The 21008-nt window shown below is 39.2% G+C and overlaps 1 protein-coding gene and 1 long non-coding RNA gene across 2 annotated transcripts; one reads left to right on the forward strand and one right to left on the reverse strand.

Moving 5' to 3' along the window:
• Positions 1–14788: 14788 nt before the first annotated feature.
• Positions 14789–16053, reverse strand: LOC140808397 (uncharacterized). The gene is made up of 3 exons (XR_012112874.1): positions 15919–16053; positions 15406–15542; positions 14789–14843 (listed from the first exon to the last, which is right to left on the reverse strand). It is a non-coding gene; the product is annotated as an uncharacterized lncRNA (long non-coding RNA).
• A 2180-nt stretch (positions 16054–18233) lies between these two features.
• LOC140806624 (uncharacterized) lies at positions 18234–20192 on the forward strand. Its single transcript, XM_073163181.1, has 7 exons — positions 18234–18470; positions 18545–18808; positions 18977–19127; positions 19222–19293; positions 19426–19578; positions 19661–19862; positions 19910–20192. The coding sequence occupies exons 1-7, from the start codon at positions 18234–18236 to the stop codon at positions 20190–20192; spliced, it is 1362 nt and encodes a 453-aa protein (XP_073019282.1).
• The last annotated feature ends 816 nt before the right edge of the window (positions 20193–21008 follow it).

A 21008-nucleotide genomic window follows, 5' to 3' on the forward strand; every position in this document is an offset into this window, starting at 1 on the left:
ATAAACATTTTCGTAAGCATTTTCATATCATCATAAACATATTCATATTCATACAGTCAACATATACGTATTCCTTTTTCCTTTCGTTGAATTCAGATCATTAATTGTGACTTTCGTGTTCATCTACGTCTACGTCTACGTCTACGTGTTGAGCTAGCGATGGATCCATCTACATATAACCACAGTATTGGGCAGCGAAGATAACAGCAATACTCTCACCGGTCAACTGGGTCTTGGCCTTACGTATTAACATATAATCGTATACATCTACATATCCGTATCCAAGGAAACACGATCGTCGGACTCCCACTGGGTCCATAACCCTCACGAAATTTCCAACATATCATCGTATTAGTCACAATTACTTCACTTCCTTCAACGTTTCATATTCTCATCACTTTATAAAAATTTAAACATGCATATAACGTTTTTCTTTTAAACCAAGCATGCAACATGTCTTTTAACTTTATCGTTTTATCATAAAAATTCATAATCTTTTAAAATAAACATTTTAACGTATTAAAAATCTATAAGCATTTAAAATAACATTTTAACATCAAAACATTTGAAATAACATCCTGACATATTAAATCATAAACATTTAAAATAAACATTTTGACATAAAAATCCCTAAACATATAAAATTCCATAAGCATCCATAACCATTGAAAATAATCATATTAGCACATAAAACAACATTCAGGACACTGCCATGACGTTTACAAATTTTTAGATGTAAAATGACTGTTTTACCCCTAGACGTAAAATTTCACGTTTTTAACATTTTCTTAATTCTATCAACTCTATATCATCTCGAATAATTATTTAAGCTTATATTAATTTTCTCATATTTTTATTTGACTTAAATCGATTTTTTTTACATTAATCTTTATATATGACGTATTGACGCGTTTTAATCTCGAATTAAACCAAACTTTAATATAAAATTTCCAAATTAAAAACTTAAACTTTTAATAATTATTAAGCTTAAATATAATTTTTCATAATTTTATAAAGCTTAAAACTAGGCGTTTCAATTAATTCGTTAATTAGCGTTTCATGCGGCGATTAAATCCCGGATAAATACAAAACTCATTATTTTGATCCCAAATTTTAAACATAACATTTTTATTATTTATTCTACCCTTCCAAGTCATGAGCCACCCTCGTGGACCCATGGATTCAATTTTTGTTCTTAAAATCTCGAAATTGACACCTCCATGAACCACCCGAGCCATCTCCCAATTTACTAGAGTCACGCCGAGCCACCTCGAGCCAAACCCAATCAAACCCACCTAGGGACCCTATTGACCAAGCCCAGCCCGAAAAACCAGCCCTGGCCCGCTCAAAAAACTCCTGGACAGTGGACCAATTTCTGCATGCTTTGTGCGTGTCATCCTAGCACCTCTAGAACTCCTAACCCAACAAAGTCACTTCCAGTTGAGCCACCACCGAGCCCACCTGACCCTAACCTTCCCTAGACAACGCTCAGACCATACCCAGACCAACCCAAGCCCTGGAACCCACGCACAAGCCTCCTGAATCAGAAGACTCAAGCTGCGTGTTCTTGGCTTCCCTCACGTTTTCTGTTGCTAGCCGCCCAACCATCGAGCCACCCCTTGAACCAGCCCCCCAAGCACTCTCCTAGGACCTTAACCACTTAACCTACCCCATCCCAGAGCCCCCAGGCCGAGCCAAAAATTTAGGCCCATTAGTACTTGATTAGGATTTAATTAAAATATTAAAATGGTTTTGTTTAAACAAGTTTGTGAATTTATTAGCTGGGTTGCCAAAAAATTCATATTTTTGTTGAAAAACCAATATCGATAAAATTTACGTCCCGGCGTATAAAATCACCTCAAAACCCCTTATTTTCAAGAATAAGAAAAAAGCATCATCTATATTTTAAATAATTAAAAACAATTATGTAATAAAAACATTTTCTATTTTTCAGCCATCGGTCTCTGTTCCTCGATCGCAACTCGAATAACCTTTTAAAATTACATTTTAACGCAACCATGTAGAAAAGTATATTTTTAAAAAATACAAATATGCACAACATAATTAATTCATGAAATTAAAACATTTAATTAAAATACAATGGAATTTATTAATTGTAAGCATGTGGTTTGTATGGACATTAAAATTTTCGGGGCATTACAATTGTATTCGAAGATTTTCAATCAGGATCGTCCAATTTTAATTGTCCAATTCTAATGAATGCACCATATTGCATCTGATTAAGGGATGTGATTCAATACTTATGGCTCACCAAATGAGGTGTCATCTGTACCATTAGATCAAAATCTGACGAATCAAATTAATTCACATCCAAAAGACACAAATAATCTCGAAAAGATCCCTAAACCCTTGGAAAAATATTCATAGAATTTACCTCATAATGAAACAAGGATAGACTATCAAAAAGTGAATAATAAACATACATTTTCATCCATTGTACCATACAAATTTTTTTCTTCACACATAAAGTTCAAGAATCATTTTAGAAATTTGCTCGGTTTTGTGATTTGGAGTGCTCAATCACAAAATACAAGTCGTTGTATCTTGATAGCTGAATGTCGCGTTCCATAAACACAATGTATAGAGCACATTCGTCTTAAAGTGAGAGTCCAACTCTATCCTAGACTTGTACTATGTCTATGTGCATGTCTTGTTCTAGCGTTTGTTAAAACATACATGTGACAAATTCTTGATAGTTTCAGATTTTCACTTCTTACCGCACTAACAATTTTAAGACAAATTTTACTTTGCATTCTGAACTGGCGTCTTCATCATTTGCCATCGTTTCAACTACTATACCAGCGGCACTTAGTGATAAAACCCGAGAAGTTCGCAGGTAACAACTTCAAAAGATGACAACAAAAGATGATGTTTTATCTCATCGCCTTGAATCTATTCACGTTTTTACATGAGAGGGCTCCAACAATATCTGAGAAATAAACCGACAAAGACAAGGTAACTTTTGATGTATGGGGAAATGAGGATTATCTATGTCGGAACTATATTTTTAACGTTTTAGACAACACATTATACAACATATATAGTCTAATGACAACTGAAAGGGAATTATGGGATCCTTGGAAAATAAATAAAGAGAGAAAAATGATGGAATGAAGAAATTCATTGTAGGAAAATTTCTAGACTTTAAAATGGTGGACTCCAACCCCTTATGGCTCAATTTCTAGACTTTAAGAAAATACGCTTAGATCCATAGAAAGATATACCAATTTGGATTTTTAGTTTAAAAATACTAAGAATTTGAAATTATATTATTACCCAAAATTATAGGGTAAAATACTTGCCGACAACTCATATTCTCAACATAGAACCACACACTAAATAAAAGACTAAACTTCTTAAGAATTGTGAAAAAAACTATAAATCTTTCTACAGACCATATATTGACGCATACGCATTGAATGTGTAACATAATACTTTAATTTATGTACAATCTATGTGTAAAGAATTTATAATTTTAAAGTTAACCTAAAATGTTTGGTTTATTTGTGGTATTTTCAGTATTCAATGAAAACCTATTTATCAAAAAACATATGTGCTATTGTCATTTTCTTACACAAATAAATGAAAAATATATATTTTATTTAGATGCGTATTTTTAAACATTTTTTATGTTAATATTGTTAGAGTATGTGAGGTAGGTACAACGCAACGACCGAACCCGAGTCTGTATACGTGCATGGACGCAAAGGGGCGCATCTAAGACGCACTTTGCACTTCGCACTTACGCAATGAGGAGGACATGGCATAAGGTCTAGTCTCCGTACACATGACAATATTTGAGTGATGTGGCAAGTGATTGTGCGCCACTAGGACAAATGAGATTGTAAAAGTTACAAGCTGTTGGATCATGATCTAAAAGGTAACAATGAAGATGTGTCGTGATTCAAGAGTGGGTGAGATTAGGATCGTTAGATGATAATCGGATGGACTGGATTAATCTAGATCAAGGAAATTAAATATGGACCATTAGATTAAGACTGACGATTGAGATAAGATATGATGGATCTAAGGTTGTATGCAAAGATTGTGATAATCCAAAGAGTTGCGATCTCGATCGTCCAATTTTAATTGTCCAATTCTCATGAATGCACCATATTGCATCTGTTAAGAAATATGATTTAATATTTGTGGATCACCAAATGAGGCATCATCCATACCATTAGATCAAGATCTGACAGATCAAATTAATTCTCATCCAAAAGACACAAGAATCTCCAAAAGATCCCTAAAATGTAACAACCTGTTACTTAATATAATACTATTTTAATATTTAAGGAAAATTTTGAAATTTTCTTATTAAATAATTTATTATAAGCATAACTATTAAAATAAAATAACGGTCACCACTCATACTAAAAATAAAGTTAATATTAAACTCCATCATTTTAATATCACAACCATAAAATTCCAAGGTTCTAAAAAGCATTAAGCATCCCGAAGCGCAGATGTCGAGATCCAAACTTTTCAAGCTTAAGCGAGATTAGCACGGACTTAACGTGAAAAAGTGTTTTTTATCTTAGTGTATTGTAATTATCTCAAACTGATAATAGATAAAATAATACGTAAATATGATAAATTTAAGTCTAGTGCCTTAATTCTCATATTTATAAAAACATAAAAATCTCAAAATTACAATCTTTATTTGTTTTTGCAACTAGACTACATCAAAAATTGCTAAATATTTGTCAAATCATTGTCAGATACGCTTAATCATAGTTAAAATTTAAAAATAAATATCTAAATTATAAATATAATTTACTACTTTAAAATAAAAGACATACCTTCAAAATAAACAAAATTAAATAAACATATGCGAATAATTGTACTTAAGCACGCTTAATTCGGTCAAACTAAAGTTTTTCTGCTTTTCTCCGAAGCAGGGCGTTTTTGTCGAGCTTCAAGCTTAAGCGTACTTTATAGAACACTGTAAAATTCCAAGTTAAAAACAATAATCATAATTTTTAAAAAGTCGAACATAACGTAAAAATCTCAGTTTACTAGTCACCCAAAACCAGTTCAATAAAATTAGAGTAAATAGTTTTAAACGTGCATAATAAAATTTCGTGAACTACAAGGTCCTCGGGTTTGCACTACCACTGGCCCGAGACTGCTCACTGGTCGCCACTAGGGGTGGGCGCGGGTCGGGTTTTCGGGTTCGGGTACCCAGAATTTTGAGTACCTGACACCAACCCGATCATGTCGGGTACCCGAAATTTTCAGGTATTTTCGGGTAGCCGGCAGTCGGCTACCCCAAAAAAAACTTTTTTTATTTCTTTTTTTTGAAAAAATATGTATTTTTTACATTTCACAAAAATTTCATGTCATTATATCAAGTTATGGCTAGTAAATAAAAAAAAAAAAACAAATGTATTTTTCAAATTTCATAAAAAATCATGTCATTATATCATTTTATAATTAGTCATTTGTAATTATATAGGGTTACGACTAGCCACAAAAAAATACAAGTATTTTTTAATTGAATAGACGGATAGACCCATAAAAAAAGTAAAAAAAAAATCGGGTATAAAATTATCCAAGATCGGATCGGTACCCGAGGATAAATGCCCACCCCCGTCTCCTCAACAACATCATCTGCATTGATCAAGTCTAGTGAGTCTAAAGACTCAGCATGCATAAACCATGAATAACAAGTAATATGTAATAAAAATTCATGCAGTTTAAACATAGCTCGTACATAACATAATATAAGCATAAATATGTATAACGCGACTTTCATGCATAAAAATTTCATAATCATATTTTCATGCTCATCATAGTAATTGTTATCATAAATCATTTTGTGTAGAGTTCTGTTCAATGTAAGTGGCTTATAACTTAAATCATTTGATCAAACTAACCACAGCACTCGGTCGGTGGGGATCACCACATCCCTTAAACTGGATGTCCACTTCCTAGCATTAATTCCTCCGAAGAGGTTGGAAAAGTCCTCGGACATGTTTTCCAGCTTCCAAACTCGTAACATAATTTGGCCACAAGACTAATCGCATACCTCAAAAATAATTATTTTGCACGTCATATACATTTACGAACATATTGAACCTTATTGTATCGTCCTTGGACATGATGCCATAACATCCTAAAATGTATACCAATAACATCCCCTAAAGTGCATTCGGACACATACGACTCCCGAATTAAATAGAACTATTTAGGACATGCCAATCAACTCAGGACTCGTCCCACACGTAAAACACATCCCAACCTACTATCCAAGGCCTTAAACCAGCCCCGAACCATGCCCGAACCCAGTACCATACACCACGAACCATATAATACAAGCTGCCCCAAAGAGATACACTATGTCACTTATGTGTTCCGTATGACTTTCTATCGATTCCAACTCGAACCAAGCCCAAAACTCGGCCTTTAGACATCGATTAAGCCCCTGCTGGTTTGACCCTTTCTAGCCCATGACACAAGCACATCCCCTTAAACCCATTGAGTCGTGACCCTAAATCGTGTGACCTCCTCTACGCGTGCAACACAAAGATTCGGCTCCAGCCCTCTTGCTGCCCAACCAATTCCCAACCAACCCATACTAGGCTTACCCCGTTACCCTAAGATCCCACCCAGAACCTAGCAACGAGCCCTGGTCCAGCCTACCCTGACTGAAACTTCTACTACTTTTTTTTCTTTAAAAGTACTAGAATTTTTTTTTCTCCTACACTAGATCTCGGCCGAATACATACACATATACTTAAAATATTTTTGACACCATTTTAAAAATAAACCAACCAACTATATTTGGAAATTCAAAAGAAAGAATTTAAAACCTCAATATCGTCAAACATTTGCCAACCCTAACTTAGCGATATTTCAAAATAAAGCTAACTCTAACAACCTCTCCAAAATATAATAAAAGTCGTAAACCTCTTAACATATACTTTAAAATATAACTGCAGAAAAACTAACGCTAATCTTCGGGTTATGTGCACCTTCAGTCCAGCAAGATCAACCATCAAGTCCCTCAACGACATCAACATCATGCTCACCTGCATCGATCACACCTAGTGACTCTATTGACTCAGCAAACCATAATCATAATAACGAGCAATACGTATACAATCACATGCAACAGTGAAAATACTTTTACTTATGTGAGGACCCGGGTGCTAATCTCATTTTCTTAAATCATCATTGGGATTAAATGGATCAATTAAATCAACTAGGTCACATTTTTTTTATTTTTTTTTAAGATAGAACGCCTCATAATAAAGTGTACATCATACTGCATTAGGATGTGCTCCCTCTTATTCCAATTTACAGGATCAAGTTCAAATATCTACAACTTGATCAACTCCAAAGATACACACCTTGTTCAAAATAGTCTTAACAAACAAATGTTTATCAACTACATTTCAAGTGTTGAACAACCAGATCTATGTCAGCCCAGATGTAGTGACCCGTTCCAGAATCACTTACTAATCAAGAATTAAGCATGCAGTTAACTTAATTAATAACAATCAGAGATAATGGCGGAAAAGGTCAACAAATGATAGATATACAACCCAATCGAAAATCCAGAACAACTTAAACTAAAATGAAAGTATGCGGTACAACCATATCGAAACAAAGCAGTACTGAAGAAATAACTCAACCGGCTACTCCACGTCCTCCTCATCCTCCTCCTGAGCCATCCAACCTGAGGCCTGCCCCGTGGGAATGGGATGTCCAAGATAAACAAAACCGAGGACGTGAGCGATAAGAACGCCCAGTACAAAAGCATGAGTATACAAGCCTATATGAAATGCACATGCTATGATATGATACCAGGGTAGTCAAGAAACAGGAGTCACAAAAGATCTCAATATGCTCAGTCTAGAGGCGCCAAGTGGATAGTGCCGCGCGGTACTCCTCTGGGTCACTGCATCCACTACAAGATTAGACGTGGACCTAAAATGTCTCGGATCACCGAAGCCCTCCGGACCCGTCGGCCACTGTGTACTCTCGGTGTCCATGCGTCCACAAGACAGGGCTGAGCGGCCCCACAAGATATAGCTTATCTCGAAAGAGATACAGCTCAACAATAAAGGCTATCTCGAAAGAGATACGGCTCAAGATGAAATGTAACATGCAGCAATAAGCGTGACATAATAGCATGCATCATATGACATATATCAATGCAGCAAGTAATCATGCAACACATATAAGAATGTATACTCGACCAGGATATCTCGGATAGTACTTTCGTACCTCAAACCAGTAGATCCTAGCAATCAGCCCTAGAATCAAGCCTGCGTCCGTAGTCAGCCCACTGATGCCGCTAGCTCCCAACTAGAGCACAGTTCCGCTACAAAACAAGTAGCTCTCCGCTAGTGCCTGAACCTCGGGAAAAGACTAGAAACCCATCAGAAACGACTAAAACGCTCTGGAACACTCGGAATTGGCGAGTAAAAAGTGAAGCCTCGCGCCTCTATTTATAGTCAAACTTCGGAAGATCCGATCCACTTCGGAAGATCCGATCCGGTACACTTCGGACCTTCCGAACCCTGCATGTCTTCCACGGGTCCAGCCACCTGTCTCGGACGATCCGAACCCTGATCGGACGATCCGAATCATGCATGTCTTCCACGGGTCCAGCCACTGGCTCGGACGATCCGAATCCTGATCGGACGATCCGAACGCTGATCGGACGATCCGAACGCTGATCGGACGATCCGAACGCTGTTCGGTCCTTCCGATCCCACCGAAATATAATTAATCCAATAATTAACTCAAATTAGGCATCGGGATACTACATTCTCCCCCCCTAAAAAGGATTTCGTCCGCGAAATCGTCTCTGAAAAATGACAATTCTGAACAACAAAACATTCAACTTAAGAATGAATTACAACCGAAAGTACAACTGAAATTACAATCATAACTGAAAATACTACAACTAGAACAACTCTGGATGCTCTGACCGCATACGACTCTCTAGTTCCCAAGTAGCTTCTTCAGTGCCTCTGCGCTGCCACTGAATTAAGACAAGAGGAATGATCTTATTTCGCAACACCTTGTCTTTGCGATCTAGAATCCGAACTGGTCGTTCCACGTAAGACAAATCCGAATCAAGTTGAACTTCAGAGGGATGTAAGATGTGAGACTCATCTGCTACATATCGTCTCAACAAAGATACGTGGAACACATCATGAATACTTGATAGGTACGGCGGCAATGCAAGTCTGTAAGCCAAATCTCCCACGCTTTCCAATATTTCAAATGGACCAATAAATCTCGGAGACAGCTTACCCTTGAGACCAAATCTCAAAATCCTGCGAAAGGCGAAACTCGGAGAAACACTTTCTCCCCTGGCTGAAATTGAAGAGGTCGACGCTTGGTGTTCGCATAACTCGCTTGTCGATCCTGAGCAGTCTTAATCCGCTTCTTGATTACTGCAACCTTATCAATAGCCTGCTGGACTAACTCCGGTCCCTCAACATGTCGTTCCCCAACTTCGTCCCAGAATAATGGAGTACGACAACGTCGCCCATACAACGCCTCAAATGGTGCCATACCAATACTACGATGATAGCTGTTGTTGTACGCGAACTCAATCAAAGGCAAATGATCCTGCCAAACGGTTCCGAAATCCATAACACAAGCTCGCATCATATCCTCAAGTGTACGGATAGTCCTCTCTGTCTGACCGTCGGTCTCTGGATGATAAGCCGTACTCAAACTTAGTGAAGTACCCAATGCTGACTGGAAACTACCCCAAAATCGTGAGGTAAAACGAGGATCTCTGTCACTAACAATACTGACTGGCACTCCATGCAAACGTAAAATCTCTTGAATATACAATCGAGCCATACGATCGAAAGTGAAATCACGGTTATATGGCAGAAAATGAGCAGACTTGGTGAGTCGATCCACCACTACCCAAATAGCATCACTGTTCCTCGAAGACAATGGCAAGTGAGTAATGAAGTCCATCGCGATATACTCCCACTTCCATTCAGGAATAGGTAAGTTCAACAATAATCCTCCCGGTCGACGGTGCTCTGCCTTAACCTGCTGACAAACTAGACACTTGGAGACAAACTGATAAATGCTGCGCTTCATTCCTTTCCACCAAAATCGTGTCCTCAAATCTTTATACATCTTGTTGCTTCCCGGATGAACACTCAACTTGCTTCGATGAGCCTGAGACAAGATCTCTTCCCTCAAAGTATCATCCTCTGGTACTACAACCCGATTAGACAAACACAGAAGACCATTAGACTGATAATGGAAATTACTATCTCCACCAACCAACCGAGCTAATCTTTGAGTCTTGAGATCAGACATCTGAGCATCTCGAATCCGAGTGAACAAGGTTGGCTCAGATAAAATGGTAGCAACACGAATGCTCTCCATACCTTTCCGATGTTTGAACTTAAACCCCAACGAACAACAATCCTGGACAGTACTAGACATAGCACTGGTCTGAAGTGCAGAGGCTCTCACCTTGCGACTAAGAGCATCGGCTGTGAGATTCGCAGAACCTGGATGGTACTTGATCACACAGTCATAATCTTTAAGTAGATCCATCCAACGACGTTGTCTCATGTTCAACTCAGCCTGAGTGAACAGATACTTCAGACTCTTATGATCAGTAAAGATTTCAAACTGAACACCGTACAAATAATGACGCCAGATCTTCAGCGCAAACACAATAGCTGCCAACTCTAGATCATGAATATGGTACTTCTCCTCGTGAGATTTTAACTGTCTGGAAGCATAAGCGATCACATGACTATTCTGCGTCAACACACACCCTAAGCCTTGAAAAGAGGCATCGGTGTAAACACTGAAACCATCAGATCCTGACGGTAACGCCAAAACAGGTGCAGAAGTCAGAAGTCGACGAAGCTCTCTGAAACTATCTTCGCACTCAGATGACCACTCAAATGGAACATCCTTCCGAGTAAGCTGCGTCAATGGTCTAGCTACCTGAGAGAAATTCACGATGAAGCGACGATAATACCCTGCCAGACCTAGAAAACTACGGATCTCGGCCACTGTCGTCGGACGTGACCAATTCAGCACTGCCTCAATCTTGCTAGGATCCACAGAAACTCCTTCCTTGGAAATCACATGACCAAGGAATACTACACGATTAATCCAGAACTCGCACTTACTCAGCTTAGCATACAATTGCTTCTCGCGAAGAATCTGCAACACCATCCTCAAGTGATGGATATGCTCTTCCACACTGTGAGAATAAATCAAGATATCATCGATGAAAACCACAACAAACTGATCTAAAAAATCCCGAAAGACTCGGTTCATCAGATCCATAAACACCGCTGGCGCATTTGTCAATCCGAATGGCATAACTAGAAACTCGTAATGCCCATATCGAGTACGAAATGCAGTCTTGGAAATATCATCATCTCTAACTCTCAACTGATGATAACCCGATCGCAAGTCAATCTTGGAGTAAACAGAGGTACCCTGAAGCTGATCGAACAAGTCATCAATACGAGGTAATGGATACTTGTTTTTGATCGTCACACGATTCAGCTGGCGATAATCAATACACAATCGCATCGATCCATCCTTTTTCTTGACAAACAAGACTGGAGCTCCCCAAGGTGAAACACTCGGGCGAATATAACCTTTATCAAGAAGATCCTGCAATTGTTGCTTCAATTCTCTCATCTCTGACGGAGCAAGACGATAGGGGGCACGAGAAATCGGTGTAGTCCCTGGCATTAACTCGATGCCAAATTCCACCTCTCTAATCGGAGGAAAACCAGGAATCTCATCTGGGAAAACATCAGGAAATTCACAAACCACTGGAATATCATCTGTACCAACACTACTTGTGGATGAATCAATCGCATAGATGAGGTAGCCTTCCCCGCCCGACTCTAAAGCACGACAGGCTTTCAGAGCAGATACCACTGGCATCGGAGGTCGCGCTCCCTCACCATAGAAAAACCAACTAGAGCTCTCAGTCGTACGAAACTGAACAAGCTTCTGGTAACAATCCACAGTAGCTCGGTAGGTAGTCAATAGGTCTATACCCAAAATACAATCAAAATCTTCCATCTCTAGGATCATAAGATTCGCAGTCAATTCGTTACCCTCAAAATCTAAGGGACAACCCATCACTAGACGCTTTGCTAACACCGAATGACCCATCGGAGTAAAAACGGAAAGAATGACGTCTAGAGAAACATACGGTAACTTATGACGCTTAACAAATCGTGCAGAAATGAATGAATGTGATGCTCCGGTATCAATAAGAACAAAAGCAGGAATACCGCATAAACAAAAAGTACCTGCTATGACTCTCCCTGTCTCATCTGCAGCCTGATCCTGGTTCAGCGCAAATACCTGACCTTGGGCACGAGGTCGAAGGTTTGAACTACCCATTGCCTGACCCTGCATCCTCTGCTGAACAGTCGTCTGAGATCCGGAACCAGATCCTGCTCCACCTCGCAACTGAGGACAATTCTTCTTAAGATGACCCATCTCTCCGCACTGAAAACAAGCTCCCGCGGCTGATCGGCACTGCTCCGATGGATGGTTCTTCCCACAATGCACACAAGAAACCTTCTTCTTACCAAAGCGAAAAATACCGCTAGACCGAGTTCCCGATCCAGAAGAAGAAGAACCTGACTTCTTGAAAGACTGAGATCGAGGGCTCAAAGTATTCGGAGGTCTAGAAGAAAGAATAGACCTACCACGCTGAAGACTGATCTCTGCCTGGCGACACCGGTTCACTAACCCATCATAAGAAGTAGGATTATCGCAGACAGTGACTCGATCAAAGATCTCCTGGTTAAGACCCTGAAGGAAATGGTCATACTTGGCCTCAGAACTGCCACTAATATGAGGAGCAAAGGGTAACAACTCGAAGAACTTCTGCTGATATTCATCAACAGACATACTACCCTGCTTAAGATTCAGAAGTTCAATCGTCTTTGCTTGGCGAAGGGCTGGAGGAAAATATAGCTGCATGAAAGCTGCACGGAAATCGGCCCAAGTCACCCTACCCTGAGACTGGACTATCGGCACAGAAGTCGATCGCCACCACTTGCGCGCACGGCCCTCGAGAAGAAAACTAAGGGTCTCCATCTGCTGCTCTTCGGTGCACTGGAATGCACGGAAACAACTCTCCATGCGCTCTAACCAATCCTCAGCAACATCGGGAGTCTCACCACCGACTAAAGGCTTAGGCCCCATCTGAATGAAACGGTGCATCTCAAAACGCCTAGGGCCATCACGACGATGGCGATGTTCACGATGACGCCTACGATCGTCCTGGTCACCCCAACGACCTACACTCCCCTGACTACTCTCATCACCAAAGTGGTCAGCCATCGCTACAAGATAGAATGGGGAAAATGGTAAAATGGTCAACGAAAAATCCCAAAACAGAATCTATATCCCAAAATCATAAGCATGCTCTGATACCATAAATGTAGTGACTCGTTCCAGAATCACTTACTAATCAAGAATTAAGCATGCAGTTAACTTAATTAATAACAATCAGAGATAATGGCGGAAAAGGTCAACAAATGATAGATATACAACCCAATCGAAAATCCAGAACAACTTAAACTAAAATGAAAGTATGCGGTACAACCATATCGAAACAAAGCAGTAATGAAGAAATAACTCAACCGGCTACTCCACGTCCTCCTCATCCTCCTCCTGAGCCATCCAACCTGAGGCCTGCCCCGTGGGAATGGGGTGTCCAAGATAAACAAAACCGAGGACGTGAGCGATAAGAACGCCCAGTACAAAGGCATGAGTATACAAGCCTATATGAAATGCACATGCTATGATATGATACCAGGCTAGTCAAGAAACAGGAGTCACAAAAGATCTCAATATGCTCAGTCTAGAGGCGCCAAGTGGATAGTGCCGCGCGGTACTCCTCTGGGTCACTGCATCCACTACAAGATCAGACGTGGACCTAAAATGTCCCGGATCACCGAAGCCCTCCGGACCCGTCGGCCACTGTGTACTCTCGGTGTCCATGCGTCCACAAGACAGGGCTGAGCGGCCCCACAAGATATAGCTTATCTCGAAAGAGATACAGCTCAACAATAAAGGCTATCTCGAAAGAGATACGGCTCAAGATGAAATGTAACATGCAGCAATAAGCGTGACATAATAGCATGCATCATATGACATATATCAATGCAGCAAGTAATCATGCAACACATATAAGAATGTATACTCGACCAGGATATCTCGGATAGTACTTTCGTACCTCAAACCAGTAGATCCTAGCAATCAGCCCTAGAATCAAGCCTGCGTCCGTAGTCAGCCCACTGATGCCGCTAGCTCCCAACTAGAGCACAGTTCCGCTACAAAACCAGTAGCTCCCCGCTAGTGCCTGAACCTCGGGAAAAGACTAGAAACCCATCAGAAACGACTAAAACGCTCTGGAACACTCGGAATTGGCGAGTAAAAAGTGAAGCCTCGCGCCTCTATTTATAGTCAAACTTCGGAAGATCCGATCCACTTCGGAAGATCCGATCCGGTACACTTCGGACCTTCCGAACCCTGCATGTCTTCCACGGGTCCAGCCACCTGTCTCGGACGATCCGAACCCTGATCGGACGATCCGAATCCTGCATGTCTTCCACGGGTCCAGCCACCTGGCTCGGACGATCCGAATCCTGATCGGACGATCCGAACGCTGATCGGACGATCCGAACGCTGTTCGGTCCTTCCGATCCCACCGAAATATAATTAATTCAATAATTAACTCAAATTAGGCATCGGGATACTACACCAGATCACCACTCTAATCTCGATCTTTCATCCTCTTCTCGACCTTGATCCTGTCCCACCTGTTTTCATGCACACATACAAACACAACAACAGTCGGATAACTCCGGTGAGAAAAATATTTCTCAGTATAAACAACATATACATGCGCCTCATATAAGCATATACAAAAGCATAAAGCATTTCTCCAACAACATGTATAATATTCTAGGAAAACATAAATCGATACAAAGTTTTAAATCAAACTCTTTAATTCTTAATTTCATCTCGACTCCTATCTAGGGATCCCGATTTGCATAAGAACGTAACAAGCCTCCCACCTACTCTCCCATTCGAGTGGTGGTACGTTCCTATTCTCGGACTTCGGCACACTATATCGAGTGTCTACATTAGGAGTCGATCTTTCTCCTAAGCTCATCGATATAAACCAAACGTCCAGGGACTTGGCACTTCTTCCAAAGACTCTTCCAAAATATCTATCTTATATTTCATTCTTTTCTATAATAAACACATAAATCTAAGGAGTTCGAATACATCAAAACAATAACAATTAAGTGTGTGATTTTGGAAACTCAAGTCTTATCTTACTCGAGTTATCTATCTCGGATTAACGTCGATTTATACCTTTCTTTTAGTGGTTCTTGGTTGTATCCAATTGATCTAAGTCTTGCTCAACAACCTCTCACTCTTCAAGGTACAAAAGCTTGGAAACTTTGATCTTTCTTCTACCGGTTTCGAAGTTGAATTCTCAAGTTCGAAGCCTTCAATACCCAAAATCAGGAAATGACAAAAGCACAATATCAACATATAACTCAAAGCAAGATTTGGTTTGATCAAGACTCAATCTAGTTAAATTTTGACGGCATAACGGCGCAATCTCGAGATACCTGGCAAATCAAACATCCATAGATTAATACCAACAACTCATAACCATCAACAATTTCCAAACCAAAATTCAAAATCTGCACAACCCCCATTTTCGAACATAAGCTGGGAAATTAAAACAATTGCATACGTTGTCCGTTTTCGATCCGTTTTTGATTATAGGCTCACCATAAACTCAAGAACGTATAACATCAATCAAATTATGATTTCACCAACACCTAAATTTTGAACCATGCGAAAGAAAACACTTACATCACTTCGAAGCTCTTGAAGAGAGAAACACAGAACTAAGCTCGGATTGAAAATCGGACGGTCGGATCTTGCACCATCAAATTTTTAAGATGCATGGAAGCTTGAGAATTCTAACCATGGAGTTTGTCTCGGTTCTTGATGCTCAAAATCTGAATTGGATGGAGGGGTTTACACATTCAAATGCATGGCAAGACATGTGTCCCACACAAATTCCAATATTAGCACTTTAGCCCCTGAATTCTTCACTATTTGCAATTCAGCCTTCAATAACTCTTTTTAATTCAATTTCAATCCTAATTAATTACAAAAACCGTGGAATCTAATTTATCATTCCAAAATTTGTCAATTAAATAATCTCGGATTAAAATGATATAATCTCGAACCTTACAACTTAACATAACATTTCATGAGCATGCATAAATATAAACATTTTCCTTTTATCATAAACATATTTCATTTCATCATATACGTATAAGTTTCCATTTTCGTTGAATTCAGATTGTTAATTGTGACTTTCGTATTAGTTGAAGGTATATGGATCCATCTATGTGTAACCACAATACTGGACGACGAGGACATCAGCGAAACTCTCACCCGTCAACTGAGCATTGACCTTACATATCATCATATTATCGTATCATTGTATTAGTCACAATTACTTCACTTCCTTCAACATTTCATATTTTCATCACTTTATAAAATTCATGCATAAAATAATCATTTTTCTTTTAAACTAAGCATGCAACATATCTTTTAGGGCTAACTGATAAGTGCAAGAATTGCACTTAATTTATATGTTAATCCATTTGATTTATGCTAGTTTCGAACAGATTTATGCTCGATTTTTGTTATTTTTGTGTAATGCAGGGGATATAAAACTATGGGATGATTTAAAGCAATCAGAGATGTTTTTGAGCGTGAAACGTCGATAAAAGAAGCGCTGCAGCGAAACAATGTACGAAAGACAAGCGCTGCAGCGCCACAATGTACGAAAGACAAGCGCCTAGGCAGCGCCTCATTGCCGAGAGATAAGCGCCTAGGCGCCACTAACTCAGCGCCGCGGGGATAATGGCGGCGAAACAAGAAAATGGGCTTTCTACTTACGGCCCAGACGCATAAAGATAAAGGAGAAAGGAGGGTTCATAATTGAGGAGGCCGTTTTTGGACAAAAGATAGAGAGGAGAGGAGGAACTAACACGAGACAAAGACCAGACGCGTGAAGATCGATTACAAATACGAAAAACGACGAATCTGGGGACAGATACGACACTTCGGATTTGTTATTTGTTCTTTTGTGTTTATATTTTCTCGCATTTCAATGTCTAAAACTTTGAGCATGCGTTGTTTTTATTTCGATTTTATCATGAACTAATTTTCTGTTCTAGAGGATGATGTAGCTTTGTGGATACGATAATTTGACTAAGTTTTTATATGATTGAATTCCTTCTCGTTTAATTGTGTTTCTTTGTGTTTATTCTACTGCAATTCATTGGCCATAAATTGTGTGTTTTCTGATTAATTCTATAGCTCGGGAGAAAACTAGGATTATAGATCATTAGAAACACATCGTTGAATGTTTATAGCGTTCAGAAGACGTATAACTTTAGCGAAGTTTAGATAAGAACATTGTTTGCATCTATCCATGAAACTTAGATTTTAATTAGGAATATTAGAATCGAAATTTGATTGATACAGTTTATTAGTCACTTGGGAAAGGGAGAATAAAATAAGTAAGTGTTCTTAGCTATTAAATAATTGGAATTCGTGAATATAAGTTCAACTGAAGTTAATTATCGTGGGAACTTAGTGAAATCATTTCTCAAGATATTTTCTCTTCTTGATATTCGTCTAAATTTGGTGACTAGTTACTAATTTCGCGATTCATAGATTCCAAGTATACCAACCTTTTTAGTTGATTTAATTAGATTAAGTCAAGACTATTTTAATTACAAGCACTGATATACGTTTTTATGCACACTTCTCGTGGGATTGACACTTTTATTCAAAAATACATTTTACTATAACTTGACGTCATGCGCTTGCGAGCAATCAAGAAAACAAGCAACAAGTTTTTGGCGTCGTTGCCGAGGAGTGTCAAAATTTTGAATTTATATCAGTATTGTTACCAATTAGTCTAGATTTTAATTTAGATTTTTAATTTATTTTATTTTATTTTTATAATTATTGTGTTGTTCATTTTTTCTGCTTGACAGTGTATGCTAAGATCGCAAAACTCAGACTTGCTGATTTTTTATCCGGAGATCGAAAGAACTGCGATAATATTAAGAAAAGCAAGAAGAGAAGAGATCCAAGCAATGGCTGAACACAGAGAGAATGACAGACAAAACCCGCCAGAGGCTATACCTATCAGAGATCACTTCCGACCAGTGATCAACAATCATTACTCTGGTATTGCAAGAGGGACCATCAACGCCAATAATTTCGAACTGAAGCCTGCACTGATAAATATGGTTCAACAGAACCAATTCGCAGGAACTGCTACTGCTGATCCTCACATTTATTTGATGACTTTCTTGGAGATAACAGATATGGTAAAAATTAATAATGTTCCTGATAATATTATTAGACTGTGTTTGTTTCCGTTTTCTCTCATGGTTCAAGCAAGAGGATGGCTCCAATCGCTTCCCTTGGGAAGTATCACGACATGGCAGGAGCTGGCGACGAAATTTCTGGCAAAATTCTTTCCCCTGCTAAGTCTGCACAGTTGAAGATTGAGATTATCACTTTCAGGCAGACTGATTTTGAGCAATTGTACGAGGCATGGGAAAGATACAAGGATCTGTTGAGAAAGTGCCCGAACCATGGTTTTGAAGACTGGGTGCAAATTGAATTATTCTACAACGGCCTGAATGGGCAAACAAGAGGAACAGTGGATGCAGCAGCTGGTGGCACGATCTTTGCCAAATCTCTTGAGCAAGCTTATGACTTGCTTGAGCAGATGACTATAAACATTTACCAGTGTCCGTCTGAGAGATCCAGAGTAAAGAGAACATCATGAGTGTATGCTGTGTACCCTATTACATCACTCACTGCACAGGTATCTGCATTGACCACACAATTAGCAGCAATGAATAAGGTGAGCACTTTAGAAACTGAGGATTCATCGACTGTTGTGGAAGAACTATCTCTACCTAAAGAAGCTCAGTATATCAACAACCGAAATTTTGGTGGATTCGGAGGATATCGAGGTAACCCTCCCCCTAATACTTATCACCCTGAATTGAGAAATCATGAGAATTTTTCAATATGCAAATAATAACAATGTATTGAATCTTCCAATAGGGTTCAATACATCAAATGGGGAAGCGAAGCCATCATTTAAGGACTTGGTTGGGACATTCGTTTCTGAATCTGGCAAGAGGATGGCTAGGACTGAGTCTAGACTTGAAAACCTTGAGACACACATGGCAAATATTGGTGCTTCTTTGAAAATCATGGAGTCGCAAGTTGGGAAGATAACGAAGCAACTCACGTCTCATCCATCAGGCACAGTCTCAAAGGCTGCAGATCCAAATCTGATGGAAGTGAATGACGTTTTTATTCAGCATGAGGAGATTGGTAGGATAAACATAGAAGAGAAAAAGGCAGATCACACACCTATCCGGGACGAAAAGCCAACTCCAACCAAAGGAGTTCGAGGTAAGAAAGGTAAGAGTTGTGATTTTGATCAATGCATTGATATTTTTTACTTCCCTACCCCAAAGATTTTTACAATTGAAAGCTGAGTTTCAAGAGAAAAAAGATCTCGAAGATCTCAAGAACCTACACTCTAACATTCAGTCTGCAGAGCTGGAAGATGTAGCATTTACTGGAGGAGATGATAAGGGGAGGCAAGGAACTATTTCTCAAAAATTGCAAGACCCAGGGGAATTTGTTGTACCATGTGAAATAGGAGGTCAATTAGTGGAAAAGGCTGAGCAAACGTGAATATAATGCCAAGTTCTCTTTACGAGAAATTTGGACTGAGCAGGATGAGGCCCACAGGACTAAGCTTGCAGATGGCGGATAAATCGGTCAGGACACCGTTGGGTATTGTGGAAGATGTTGAGCTTCGGATCGATAAATTGAGGCTTCCAGAAGATGTTGTGGTACTTTATATGGGGGACAGTCAGAATGTTCGTACCATTTTAGAACGACCATTCTTGGATACTGCTGGAGCTGTCATCGATTTGAGACAAAAAAATTTGACCATGGAGGTTGATGGTCAAAAGGTAGAACTCAAGGCATCCAAGATATCACATGACCCATCTTGAGCAGTCTATCGACAGTCGGGTTGACGACGTTATACCAAGCGCTTGTTGGGAGGCAACCCAACCAGTATCTTTTATTGCTTTCGTTTTCTTTATTTGCTTTTATTTTATTTTCAGTAGTATTATTGCTTTTACGTTTTCTTATTTTATTTAATTTGGCATGTGAAGATTCGAAATTGCTTTATGTGTTTTGGTGTATGTAAAAGTTGAAATAAGGCATGGCAAGGACTCAATTTGGACAGAATGTGCGCAAGAATAGTGCCCAGACGCTATATTATAAGCGCCGAAGCGCTGAGTTGCCGAGAAGAAAGCGCCTAGGCGCCAATAAGGAAGCGCCATAGCGCTAAAATGCAAGGATAGCAATTCTTGAAGCACGCTGTATGAGATACATGTTCCCATATTTTCTTGCTTTATTACTGTACATTGGGGACAATGCACGTACTTAAGTTTGGGGGGGGGGGGGGGGGGGTAGTTCACTATCGTTCACTCTGCTTTACTTTTATTTTCAGTTCTTATTTTAGGAATTGCATGATTAGTTATTCCTTGCACAGTAGAGTCAAAAAAAAAAATTGAGTAGTTAGAAAGAGTCATTGATAAGCTATCGTGAGACCGATGATGAAAATGAAATCATGAGTCTAAAGCATAAATGTATTCATTATTACTCGGGAATCACAAAATTTTTGCACTGTCATGTTGATTGATATTATTGGTGTTCAGAGACAGTTTGCGTACCTGTGATGCAAATTAAACGAGGGAAATCTGATTTTTAGTAATTCTCACATGACATTGACTGACACTTTTGCAAACACAAAAAGTGTT

This window comes from Primulina eburnea, chromosome 12, assembly GCF_022965805.1.
Source record: "Primulina eburnea isolate SZY01 chromosome 12, ASM2296580v1, whole genome shotgun sequence".
NCBI classification, from domain to species: domain Eukaryota; kingdom Viridiplantae; phylum Streptophyta; class Magnoliopsida; order Lamiales; family Gesneriaceae; genus Primulina; species Primulina eburnea.

Excerpts from the sequence above, each read along its gene's own strand:
- LOC140806624 (XM_073163181.1), top strand. The coding sequence starts at position 18,234 with ATGGCTGAACACAGAGAGAATGACAGACAAAACCCGCCAGAGGCTATA. Across the intron at positions 18,809-18,976 it reads ATGGGCAAACAAGAGGAACA|GTATCTGCATTGACCACACA; the intron begins GTGGATGCAGCA and ends CTCACTGCACAG. Across the intron at positions 19,128-19,221 it reads TGGATTCGGAGGATATCGAG|GGTTCAATACATCAAATGGG; the intron begins GTAACCCTCCCC and ends ATCTTCCAATAG.